We start from the raw sequence: 13,134 nt of genomic DNA on the forward strand, positions 1-13,134 counted from the left end.
GATCTGGGGCAACGGCGCTCACCGGGCAGCGGTTGCACGGAGCGCGCGCGCACACCCACACGTCAGCTGCGCCTCTGCACCGTGAAAAATCTGTGGTTTGGGATGCACAGCGGTGACACCGAGTCGCTGCTCCGTTGAGGTGACGGTGCTCCCGAACTTGTGCTGCTGCACGCCGAAGCCCCGCAATTCAATCCTTCTGGCCCTTCGAGTCCTGGGCAGACGGTCGTGCCAACAGGCGGTCGGGCCAGCGGCAGAAAGGATTGCGGGTTTACCTTGGGGTTGGGTCCTCTTCGAGCATGCACGCGTTCTCCAGCATGTTGGTCCACTTTCCACTCGTTCCAGCGTGGCTATGCTTGAGGTGCTGTCGGAAGTGGTCGGCGCGGAAAAACTTCTTGCTGCTGTTGCACTCCCTGAACTTGTGCACCTCCTGCAGGTGACGAATGCGCTCCTCCCAGTTCTGATCGGTAGCGTGTCGAGGCGCTGAAGCTCCCGGCCCGCGTCCGCTGCGTGGGAACTCTTCGCCACAGTAGCCGCAGCTGTCCGCTTCGCCAGGCCGATTGGTGCTGTCGTGGAATGCGCGGTCGTAGCTGCTCAGAGCGGAACAGCTCCAGCTGTGACGCCGCACATGAAGACTGTTTTGGTGCCGCTCCGCCTCGTTCTTGTTCTTGAAGCGGTTACCGCAGAATGAGCACTCGTATTGCTTCTCAGCTTCGTGTGCACTATCGTTCCCCGTGGTCAGCAAAAAGGCCCATCCCCACCGTAAGACTGCATGATCAAACATGGACATACCCAAGCTCAGCCGCGGTCTCGAACTTTTTCGGCTTCTTTGGACAGCACTCGCACATGAAAAATCCTTGCATCTTGGCGCCAGCCGGCTTGCCAGCATCGCCCAGCTTACGCGGCGACGCCAGCGGCCGACCGTCGCTCAGGTTTCGTTGGTGCTGGTGTTGATTTGGGACTCGGGAGATCGATCCCCTCGGAGATGGGTTCAGCGACATAGGCGTGCTGTACGGCGAACTACAACTATGATCAGTAGCAATGGGCGATAAACCGCCCGGCGAGAGGCCGCCTGGCGACAGATGGCCATGCGAGGTGAGGCTGGAGAACATGCTGTCGCCCGTGACCAGCGACAACCCCGAGTTGAAGGAACCCGTGCGTCCTGTGGATGAGACGGACGATACCGAGCCTTGAGGAATGGTGCTGAGACGTGGGGTAGGCGAGCCTCGTGAAGGCATGTCCCTCCGGCGCAAGAGGTCGCTCTGGCTCAGAGCACCACTCATCTTCGAGTCATCGCCGAGGGGGGATGAAGCCCTTCGCTTGGTGCCGGACATCTGGTGTTCCATCGAGTCGAAGCGCGTCGGATCTTCGATGCGGAGCCTCTTCAACGACGAGGTTTCCGAAATCTCCATGTCTTCAGCCTCATGGCTTCCTTGCGTCGACGCATCATCGCTGTTGATTCTGCGCGATCTGTGGGGCGGCGATCGCTCGGCATCCAGATGGCCTCCAAGTCCATGAACCGAAAAGGGCTGGCTCCTTGGTGAGACTGCCGAGTACATTGGCGTTTGTGTGAAGCGGTCGGGAGAATCGAGCATGCTCGACTTGATGTGGAACGGCAAGTTGGATGTGTTTGGGAGTGATAGTGCTGGGAGCCTGCCCTCCGGTGGCGCTTGACGGGAGAAGGACTCGTGAACTGACGCGCTGAGTAGCGACCTTCCAGGTGGGGAGCGATTGCCCAGAGTCTTGAGGGGATCGAGCTTCCTCTTCATATCCATGAGGGCGTCGGCACCAGATTCTAGCTGGAACTGGTTGTGGAGCTGGCCAAAGCCTGTAGCGAGGCTGGGGAGTGTGTGTTCCGCCGACCTGCAATTCTAGTCAGTATGTGTGGCTCAGTCAACAATAGAGGTGAAGACTGATGTCCTGTAACCAGATTGCCATACCTGATGGAACCTGCAGACGAAAGACTGGCATACCCTTCGTCCCTGTCACCCTTGGATCCTGCACCGCTCTCCCGTCTCTTATGGCCCAGCCGATCACCCATGAAGCTTCCCACAGCGCTGTGTCCGTATTCTCGAGGGCTGTAGGACGAAGGCTCCCTGTGGTAGGATCCTCGATGCTCGTCATGTTGTTCGTTGACGTCAGGCAGAAAACGCGGAGGAGGCAGCGGCGGAGGCGGCGCATCCATGAGATCTGAGGTGCCAGGGATAGACATAGCAACCGACGAGGAGTATATGCCAAGAGGTCCGGACCGCTCATGGTTGTGATAGCGATCAGGGGGGGTCGAGTCTATAAAGATGGCAGGTGTAGGAAGCCCTGCGGGCTCCCTGTGCCGAGGGGGGGCTGTCATGTCGACTCGCGTGTTGTTGGGTCCAAGAGATGGGCTCGAGGGAGGTTGATGACAAGAGACGGGGCAGTCGTGGCTGAACTAGAGATCTAGGATGTGCAAGGCGGAGGCGACATGGGAGGACTCGGAGGCCTTTCGGTGTAGATACGAAGTACTGGTCGGAGTGGACTGCTGCTCTAGGGTTTGGCTTCGCTTTGGTGGCGGGACTCGAGGTTCTTTGTACCGGTGTATGCTTTTTGCGCTCACTTGGCACGACGAGGAGAGTTGTCGCCTGTATAGCTGACGGTAACGGTCACGAGCGTTCCAGAAAAAAGGGTTGATGGTCGTCGAGTCGTGGCTGCAGGCGGTTGCCTCGTGCGCGTCGAGTCGTGGTAGGTAGCGTATGAGTGTCCGTCGTCAGCAGCGGCAAATTGTCCTGGGGCGGACCTAGTTGCTGTGTGTGGCTTATAGGCCGACAGCGATTCAGCTGATGAAGGGTGACAAGAGTACGAGGAGGCGAATTTGACGAGGACAGTCGGGCCAGGGTCGTCAGGGTCACCACCGATCTAGGAAACCTTGATTATCCCTCTTATACGCGTGTGCTATGTTCGGGTGTGAGGGCGACTGGAGGCCTTTCGACGTCAAGGTGCTGGTGGATAAAGTCAAGTGAGGAAGACGGGGAGTCGTGCTTTCGAGGCGAGAAAGGATGGGAAAGAAACAAATGATATGGGATGATGGCGTGGCTGGCCACTGGAACCAAGTGTACTGGAAATACCTGGGGCAAAGGAGGGAAGGGGGTGGGGGGGGGGGGGTACGCCTTCTGAAGAATGCATCTGGCGACTGTCATTAGGAACCGAACGTACTACACAGAGACAGAACCTCGCTGCGGACGGGCCAGGGCAGGTGGACGGCACGGGTGGGCACAGGGATTGAACACCCTACCAACTGCCCTGCCCACATTGCATGGTGCTGTAAGGTTGGGGAGTGGGGGGGGCGTAGGGTAGGGGAGGGGGCAGGTATCTGCTCATGTACCTTGGTACTTCTTGCCCCGTAAGGTAGGCAGTGGGGTGGGAAGGGGGGGCAGGACTTGCCGGAGGTGTGTGGTTTGTGCACCTGCACACCCCTCCCTGCAATCAAGGTGTGGTGGGGGGGCGCCGAGGGGACGTGGTCGTTGTAGGGTTGCGCGCGGGAGCGGGCTGACATGGATTGAAAGGTGGGATACTGGAGGGTGTGGGCACGATCGCAGGGGGAGGGGGTAGCAGCACGAGGCAAGGAAGGGGCCAAGGACCAGCCCTAAAAAACTGTCCAGCCAGGCGGAAGGGAGGTAGGCAGGACGGAATGTTGTCGAGGGGATGTAAAAGGCAAGTTGAGGCACAAGAACGCACCTGTCCGCACGAGATCGCTCGAGACGATGATGCAGTCGAAATCTCTAAATCTCCGAATCCCACATGGTTTCATTCAACACGACCAAGAAGGCGCAATGATTACTGAATTGCCCTCTGTGTTCTTTAGAGTGCGTGCCCCTCTCTTCTGATCCCATGAGCGGTGAAAGGCTTCCTGTACTTGCACGGAGACCTCAAGCATGGGCATATTTGGGTGCCTCACAGCGCAGCAAGAGGTTTTGGGTTGGGGGGAGGGGGGGGGACCCTTGTGGGAATGGCTTCGAGTCAAGGAAGCCGATCCTATTGATGTTGCGAGGGCTCTCATATGCACTGGGTCGATGCCATGACGCTTCGCATTCCTTCATTCCTTCCTTCGCTCCTTCGATTTATATCTTGGCGCTCGCTCGCAACCCGCGCATAAATCGCAACAATGGCAAGGAACGTCTCTGAGGGGCGCCAGTCGTTGACTCAGCCCGCGTCGGCCAGGACAGTGTCGGCATGGAAGAAACGGCGGGGTGGAGAGATGTCCGGGCCAGGCGAAGCAGGCGAAGCAAGCGAAGCAACTGAAGCAAGAGGGCGGCCCGGTTGCTGTGATGTGATTTCCTTGTCAGTCTCCGCTTCACTAAACCCGTCATGTCCAGCCGACCAGACTATTTGAACTGTGCTAGTACATGCTACAGAAAGCATCAGTTTCTTTGGGTGTGCCCCGGCACTACGCCGCCCCATGCGTCCGGGCAGCCAGCAGGAGTGAGGCAGCACCAGAAGCGGGGATCATTTTCACGATCAACGCGCAACCCAGATTTTGCTGATGCCAGCGAGCGAGCCATACGAGGACGCTCACCAGCAGCAGAAGAAAGGCCGGACGACCGGGACAAGAATGAGCAACTAGGGACTCGCTGCTCCTAAACATCGGGGAGCTGTCCGGCCCTCCGGCTCGTAAATGATCTAGATCTACCGCAGATGACTCGGTCGACTGTCGGTGGAATTCGATCCTGGTCGTCCGGTGCCATCTCACAGGGCTGAAAGTCACCTTGGTCTACATGTGCATGCGAAGAGTATATATCCTAGGCATATATCCTAGGCATGTTGTTCATTGACTATCCGTCTCCGAAAGCCCCCGCGCGTGACGACCACCCACTCCTTCTCATGAATGAATGTTAAGGCTGCTTCCACCGCCGGCCATCGTCGAACGTCGGAGACGGCTGTGAGAGATTGAGCGGTGCTGTCATCAGTGGGTAGTGGGGCAGAGACACCCTGAATGGAGGGAGGAACAAGTGTGCCCCGTGCTGGTCGGTTCTGACTGGGATGTTCTGTAGCGCCCCCCGGTGCGTCTGCAACGTTCAACACATGGGGCCTGCCAGCTGCCCTGGAAGGCCTTCTCCTGCCTGTTCACCACCAACAACAACCAACAGGCTTGCGTCGAAACATCTCTATACTGCTTCATCGACTTCCTCATGATTGGTATCCTCCTGACCACAGTATCTGACCGAGAGATATGCACCAGAACCGAGAAAAGAAGTCATCCTTGATTTCTCACCAATCCTGTCTGAACAGGAAACGTCAACCCCCTCCTACTGTATGTGAGAAACGTACAACGATGGTTGGCCAACCGCCAACTACCCGCCTGAACCTGACCGAAGACCGCCTGTCAGTCCCTTGGGAGCACGCACTCATGTTACACGGCCAGTCATCCGCTCTACCATGGGCCGCCTTCATCCCCGAACGATGATCAGTCCAGCTTTTTCCGGACCGTACGCCGGGCTGGCTTGGGCCACATCATGGTCCGCCGCAGCGTGCCCGGGTCCATGCCTCGTGTCCAGGGGTCAATCTCCGGGGACTTCAATGCCATCATCGCACATTTTGCCCCTCGGCACTTTCGTGGATCAATGGGTCCTGGCCAGACACCCATCGAACGAACCCACACTCACTGCTCGCTTGTCCCAGCAGCCTCGGCTCAAGACGACCGGACTGCCCAAGCGCCCCCAGGTTGGGACTCGCGCCGGACCTCTTGCCCTGTCAGGCCAGCAAACCCACGCCGGCCTTGTCGTCAAACGCCCAGGGCTGGTGCCTGACCTGGGCGGCAATGGGCAGAGGCCATTCGGTTGCCTTGCCTCGCCCTTGACTGCTCCGTTCCGTTCACCATGTCGCCAGTGCGGACCTGTCCTTCCCAGACACAGGAAGCCTCAGACGGGGGTCATTGATGCTTGGCGTCCCATCTTCGTCGTGATGAGAATAGACACAGAAACGCCGTCACGGCTCCTCGGTTCTTGCTTAGGTTTGTTCATGGCGCTGACCTACGGGCTACGCAGGGCCACATGCCGGTCTGTTTTGTCTGATGTTGCTGAGCAGGTAGCGTTATGACGACAGTGCATGCAGACGCTGCCTGGTTGGGTGGAAGATTGGTGTGACACTGGATGTATCGCTGGCGCTATCGACAGCCACAACCCAAGTCGGGAATTCGCCGTCACGGAGGCTATTCCGTGGTGTAGGGCTGATGCCGTATCCAGCGCAGAGGACATGATGCAGTTCCAGCATGAGAGCAGCGGCCTCTGTTACTCGCATGGCCTCTAAGCTGCTTGTTTGTCACGTCCACAGCTCAAACAAATCGAAATTACGGGAACCTCCCGACTCGGACAACCCTCTTCCAATTCTGCTCCATTCGTAAAGATCAGCCAGCCAGGCTGTGCGCTGCCACATCCAGTCGGTTTCCCCCATCTGACTGGCTTCAACTGGGTCCCCCCGAAATTTCTCGGCTTCTTGGCAACAGCGCTGCCTCAACTCCTCCACGGGACGGACAAGGGCTCACTTCAAGGAGCCGCTGACCACCCTTGCTGATGCTGAGGGGGGGTTCGCGATGAGCCATTGCCCATTCACCTCGAAAAGCATCAAAGATCAACCGCCAGACGCTGAGGGCTCCGCCAACAATTTGAATGCGAACTCAAAAAGGTGGCGCAAATTCAGGTACAACAGCCCATGTTCGCTGACGGCGAAAGTCACATCAGCTCAGCATGACCAATGTTGAGCTGCGAATCACATCGTGGAATGACAGACGCAGGTGCGCCACTATTGTTGTTCGTTGTGCAGCCCCCCGTCTGATTCGGCTCCGACCGTGACACCACTCACTGGCACTGGAAAGACCGAGTCAGGCCGTGGCTCAAGGCTGAGACGACTGACAGCGTGCTTGCTGACTACTCCCCACCACCAGCAAGCTCCAAGAACTGAGGTTTCACCACAACCTAACCCGCTCACTCTGGACATTGGAGAAGCTCGCGTCATGATTCTCACCTTTAAGAGTGACTTTATAGGCAATAGGTGACGAAAGGGAGGGTAGGGAGCGAAAGAAAGGCAGGCATCTATCTGTCTGACAACCCTTTCAACCCTCAGGCAGCCTGAACTTTCAGCCCTACGCCCCCAGGTCCTCGCTGCACCCACACCCCTCGGAGAGGGACCCACGTCGCCGCCTAGAAGGCCCGGCCCAACAGGGTTGATCCCACATACTTTGCCCTAGACAAGGCTTGAAGCCTCGTGTGAGGGTGCGTTGGTCGCGTTTTCAATGCTGGGGCGGGAGACGACTTGCATTCAAGAAACGCACGTTGGTCTACACGGCCCGATGATGACACTGCTCGAGCACCCCTTTCATGTACACTGATTCCGCAGTTAGATCTTTCGAAACGCCTTGACAGCCCAAGAACAGAGCCGAGGACGTAATCACAGACAATGGTTTGTGTCGGAGCGTCTCAAACAAAAAGGACCGTTCAATCGTCAACCACAAGACACACACACAGAGTCAACACCGATCTGCTGCAATGCGTGCTTCAAAGCGGATCGCCGGAAACCCCGCGTCTGATTCAGCATCTGAATCAGCAAGCTCTCACCTACCGTGGGAAATGACTGGTGAGGGCTCAAACCTTAGGGCGACAAGGCGCTCCCACCGTCGCGCATAGGGTGTGCTGCGCCACGCTCGGTTGATGATCTGGATACCCTGCCAAGGGACTTGGGGGGTTTCTATCCGCCAGCCTTCTCGGACGAGCCAAAGAGCCCGACAGCCGCTGAGCCATTCGTCATGATCAACTGCTCTCGCAATGCACTGTTCGCCGAACCGAGGGAGCAACACATTTGCGTACGCCTTACATGCCAACGCTCGACCAGTGGCTGAACGACGAAAGCAATCCATGTGAACACAGCATGGAAACATGATTGTGCTCCAAGTCTAGCGACGTGTTGGCAGCTGTGGTATTCTCCTCAAGCCACGGCGACCCAGGCAGTGCCTCATGCTTAGGTCTCTGAGTTCTTCCTGACCACCTCCTTCAACGAGTAGGAGGTACCGTTGTTCAATGAGGCGGCCACATTCCCATCGCCCCGAAAAAGGAACGAGGACCGAAATGTTTACCAGGGTGGATTGCCTTCCGAATTCGATTACACTCCGAGAGTCCTGTCCAATGAGACATCGGGCCACGACCTGAAACCTGAGATCGACTCTCGCCCGAGCTTTGATGCCTACTGATGACCTGGAAACGCAGTGGGGGTTGGGTCCTGAGTGAACTGCACTGCCAGGCGGCGATCGTGTCAACTGGCTAACTGCCCGCCAACTTTCTTGAGCATCATGCAAGTGCCTTTCAATGCGTTGTAGCATTTCCTTGGCGCAACACAAATAGAATGCTGCGCTTGCCACGCTCAACAAGCAAGCCCGCCGGGCCAACTCCTCTAGGCACCACTTGAAATCGACGGATCATAACAGCACCGTCACACAGTTTAGTCGCCTTGCAGTGCAGGAGGTTACATGAGCAGAATATTACTATTCAGGCTGAATCGGAGCACATTGTCGATCTCGCAGCAGATCACAGTGGGTAGCGGGCGGTTCGGTTTCCGCCCCGTCGCTCAGGACTTGTGAAGCAGTTCGTCGTCAGATCTTGGACAGGCACACAACAGGCGGAATCGGTCTCTTTCATTGAACAGAGCCAAGGGAAGATTTATCGACCTTCGGCACGAGCGGTCCTGCACAACCCGAAATTCCGCCATCATCTGCCGTCTCCGGCTTCCGGCTTCCGTTGTCGGCCGTACCATTCACATTCGGCCAGTCAGTCGCCTTCTTTCCCAGATAGCGAGGCGCAGCTCCCATGATGCTTGTTGAAAGCCCCCTGCATCAAGACCTGTCAAGTTTTCTGGATGGGGTGATCTGTTGACGTACGTACAAGTACGCAGGACAATCTGAGCCATAAGTCAGCAACGCTTCCAGAACCGCGAGTCATTCTAGTGCCAAGACATGCCACCTTGGTTGGGTTCAACCCCGGTTTCCATGCAACAAGGCGACAGTCGCCGTGGCATTCGTCAACTGCCGGACAACGAACTGCTTATTAGGCGCCTCTCTGAACGAGACGGCGCAAGGTGCCTTCAGCCCCCGCTTGTACGGGGGCCAAGCCGACAGTACCACTGGTATTCATTTCCTCTTTCAAGATCAATCGGCACGAGCTAGTAGGTCAGGATGTACGCCGCAGGTGAATGAACTAGATTTTCAGGGTCTCGCATTCTTGTGACAAGGGAGGTATCGAATGCCGTCGGATCCTCCCCAGGCTTCATTCAGGGATCGAACAGTCGACACTGCTCACACACGGACTCATGAGAATCAATTTGCAACTATCGGAGGAGGATCATGCTGCATGCGACATTCGTGTCCGTTGCCGAATTATATGTATGCAAAGACTCAGGCTCTTGAATTGCAAGCCATTTTGGTACGAATTAATCGCCCACTGATCGTGACTTACATGGTACAAGGACAGCGCTTGACAAGACCAATAACCTGTTGAACAGGGCCTGAGATATCAATATCGCCACACGACGGAGTCATTGGTGCTTGCGCCCCTGAAGAACCTGACAGACACGAGCGCCAAGCCTTTAGTGATTTTCCAAGGCATGGCTGTTTAAAAAACAGGAAAGGGCGATGCTGCCAGGCACCACGACTTGCCTGAGTGGTGTTGCATTGCATGATCTTACAATAGACGGCACATGCAGGTGGCTCCTGGATGTGCTCAGAAAGGGGCAAAGGGACACGAAAATCTAGATGAGGCAGCCGCAAAAAAAGAGCAGCCAGGCACGCCGCAGGGGCGAAGCGGCCGATTGCTTGTCCAATTATGGGTTGCTGCATCATGGTTTTTTTTTTTTTTTGCATCTGGTGGTGCGGGGGGAACCCGAGGACTGGTTGGCGGCGTAGTATCTAGCAGTCCATGTCCTCCTTATTTGGTCACGCACTCAGCTGGGTCGATTCAGACACCTTGGCTGCTGATGATTGCCCGGGTTGACTGGCCCAAAGACACCAGGCTCGGCATCTTGATGCAAGCCATCCAGGCTATCATATCAAGGTAGTTGCACTGCAGATCTTATGAACTGGATCTATCTGATTTCAGTGGGTTTTCGGAGAACGCGACACATGCCAGGCATGCCCAGTTGGGGTTACACTGCGCATGGCTTTTGACGAGCGTCACTCAACCATCCACTAGCATTGCTTTACAAATGTCTCGGACGAAGGCGCTTGACTGTGGTGCGCTCACATTGTCCACCAAGGAAGCCACGGGCCGCATATACTGGCCTCCGGTCGTTGGCTCGAAGGCCGATGTCGTTGAACAGCCATGTTGCGAAAGCGAATACGCCAAGGTCGAAACAACCCTACAGGGCTGAGAGCCAACCAAGTCTGTGGATCGCCCTCAACGCAAGCCTCTTTCGAGCCTTCGGCAGGCTTGGTGCAGAGGCTTGATCTCCACGACTGTTGCTCTAGGGTATCGGAGCATGAATCGAGACAACATTTCACGTCGGGCACAGAGCACATGGCCTTGTCGGCGCCAGCTGGATCGCCACACTGAAGTCTCGACTGCCTTGAGTCGGGAGCGCGACAGTCATTCATGGCACATGTTTTATTCGACTGCACCGACGAATCTGGCTTGCCACCATCCACCCACAGCTGCCCACTATTCAGTCCCCACGCGAGCCTGTTTCTTGAGCTGAGCTTTCAAGCCAACATGGACATGTCCTTCCGCCCAGGGTGGTCGTAAACTGCCCAATAGTATATGCCCTACGCATTTTCATGCGGGTGCTGCAATGCGACACATGGACGAGGGACACAAGCCTGGGCGCCCAACATCACGATCCTTCTGGCTACCTTGCGAGGGCTAGGGGAAGCCAGTGCTCGTGGTACGCCATAATCATCTTTCCTCCGTCAGGCATGCCCGATTCCATCGCTTCGACAGGCAGACAGGCAATATCGATTGCCCAAGTCCTTTTCGCCTCGTTATGCGCCAATATGTGATGATCCGCGGACGTGGGCAACGCTCAACAGAGCAGGAACAAGTCTTTCACACAACCTGTGCACGTCTTCAGCATGATGCACGTTGAACCACACAAATGGGCGGAATACCAGATGAAGACTCAGGGCCCTGATAGGCTCTGGCACGATGAATGTGATTCTACTAATGCCGTTCCGATAACGCTCACAAACACAGTGAAGCAGTTCGCCAATGCTGTTCCATCATTGTTAACCCACAAAGCAGCTCACCAAGTCCAGCGCTACGGCTCACACGTGCGCTCCGTATCTACCGATATTGCCCTATAGGGGGGGGCATGGAGCCGGCCGCCGAGAGCGACACGTTTCCTCCCAACACGAGGCGAGCATTTCAGAGGCTTTTCCCCAAGAAGCTTCTCTTCCGTGGGATCCGAGCGTGCTATGAGCTGGGCTCAAGCTAAATGTGGGGTTACTGGCTATGCGCCCCCGGCTTTTTCTCCCATGACAGACTTGACAGGCGGATATGAAAAGGGTCAGGTGCATGGGTCTGGTTTCCAGCTCCATCGCACTGGTGCACGAACTGAACACGACAGGACGTGAAGCGGCCATGATCGAAGTGATAGTGATACCACCCAATTTGCCAGATCTCAGAGCGGGCTCTTCTGAAGACACACCCTTTTTTAGGGTCCCCTTCACACACTGGCTTTGACTACACGTACCCTGCACGTCTAGCTTTTCGTCCAAGACGGACATGCTATCCATTTTCGGTTGGGCCGTGGAAGCTTTCTAGAACAATTCTGGAACCCGGGCCTCCCTTTCACCTCTCCCAGCCCAGCTTTTGGTCAAGTTGGCCTGCTCACCCATCCGCCCTGTGCCTTGGGCCCTTCCCGCCTCTCCCGCGCTGGCATCATGTCACGGCAGCCAGCAGGGGTTCGAACTTGCTGATCCACGACAGGGCCAGCAGGGGTTCAGTTCGGCAGTGCCCAGCGTCCAAGGCGAGGTGTCGTGATATAATCAGTGGTGGGTTGGCGCTGACGCTCTGGTGTTGCACTGGCAGCAAATCAAGGCAATGCAGAGCCGAGATGCTACGGTTTGCCCCTAACAATTTGAAATGGCGGTTGCGTAACCTCTCGGTTCTCCAGGCGAACTGGCAGAATCGTTTCTGGCATGGCAAAAGAGCAGCGACAGACTGAAAATACGTACTGAATCGGCTTGCTTCAGGTTCTGTCATGCCATTCACGAGTCGCGCGCCACTAACCCATCTGCCAACCAAGCGCGCACGCGACATGACGTTCTAGCCCTACGGTATGAGAAGAAGGACAGAAGGATGCTCTCTTGTTCGCCGACACCCTCAAAACCAGAGACACATGGACGAACTTGCTTCTCCTTCGGTGCTTTCGCGGTGCTGGGCAGAATCGCCTCCACACAGCCCTCGCGATCGCCTGTCAATCGGTGCCATCTGAGTAAGTAACACCACAGCATGAAGGAAAAGTGGCCTCTGGAACTTGCCGTCCGGGGTTCACTCCGCTTTGCAGCTTGTCACATAAGTCGGTAAGCGTATTTTTCTTTCCTATACCACGCCCCATTGTCTGCCAGGGCAACAACAGATGGAACATTGCCACTTGAGTTTTCCGGTTGTCCGCCGCCGCAGGGCAGATGAGAGATCCGTGCTCGACCCCTCCACCCCGGAACAGCATGCGTTGTTGGCAACATGGCCGGCGCCGTCCCCAACGCCGGGGCGTGCGGGCTGTGCGGTTTGATGAGCTTGAATAAAGCTCCAGCTTTCCAAACACCGCCCTTTCCTTCGAAACAAAAGACCAGAAGGACGGGACCCAACGACGGCGCTAGCCCCCTGACACGGGCGTCCGTGGTCACCCGGGTCCCGCCATCGCCTCGAGATTGAGCACGGGTCTTGGCAATGGTCCCCGGCGGTGGGTGGAGTGAGACACAAAGGGAGGCTGAGCATGAGTGGTTTTCATCGTAGCCATGTCAGTGAACGGTCTCGACCAGAAGCTTGTTCTTGCTAGCTCAGCCCGGCGCATCGCAAGCTGGCAGTGGCACGAGGGTGCTTGTCGTCACGACTCGGGCCTGTGCGCCGGAAGTCGGAGGAGAAGGGCAGTCTAAGGAAATGACGTCCATTTGTTTCGAAGCATGATGGCCTC

General features: G+C 56.6%; 1 protein-coding gene across 1 annotated transcript; it reads right to left on the reverse strand.

Annotated features, from left to right (window-relative positions):
- Nucleotides 1-18: 18 nt before the first annotated feature.
- Nucleotides 19-2,209, reverse strand: D7B24_003373 (uncharacterized protein; the record flags this gene model as incomplete). The annotated part of the gene is made up of 4 exons (XM_028637564.1): nt 19-196; nt 273-719; nt 790-1,860; nt 1,938-2,209. 4 exons carry the CDS (start codon nt 2,207-2,209, stop codon nt 19-21), a joined length of 1,968 nt encoding a protein of 655 aa, XP_028490662.1.
- Nucleotides 2,210-13,134: the final 10,925 nt, after the last annotated feature.

This window comes from Verticillium nonalfalfae (assembly GCF_003724135.2).
Source record: "Verticillium nonalfalfae strain VnAa140/NRRL 66861 chromosome Unknown scaffold_196, whole genome shotgun sequence".
Classification (NCBI taxonomy): Eukaryota; Fungi; Ascomycota; class Sordariomycetes; order Glomerellales; family Plectosphaerellaceae; genus Verticillium; species Verticillium nonalfalfae.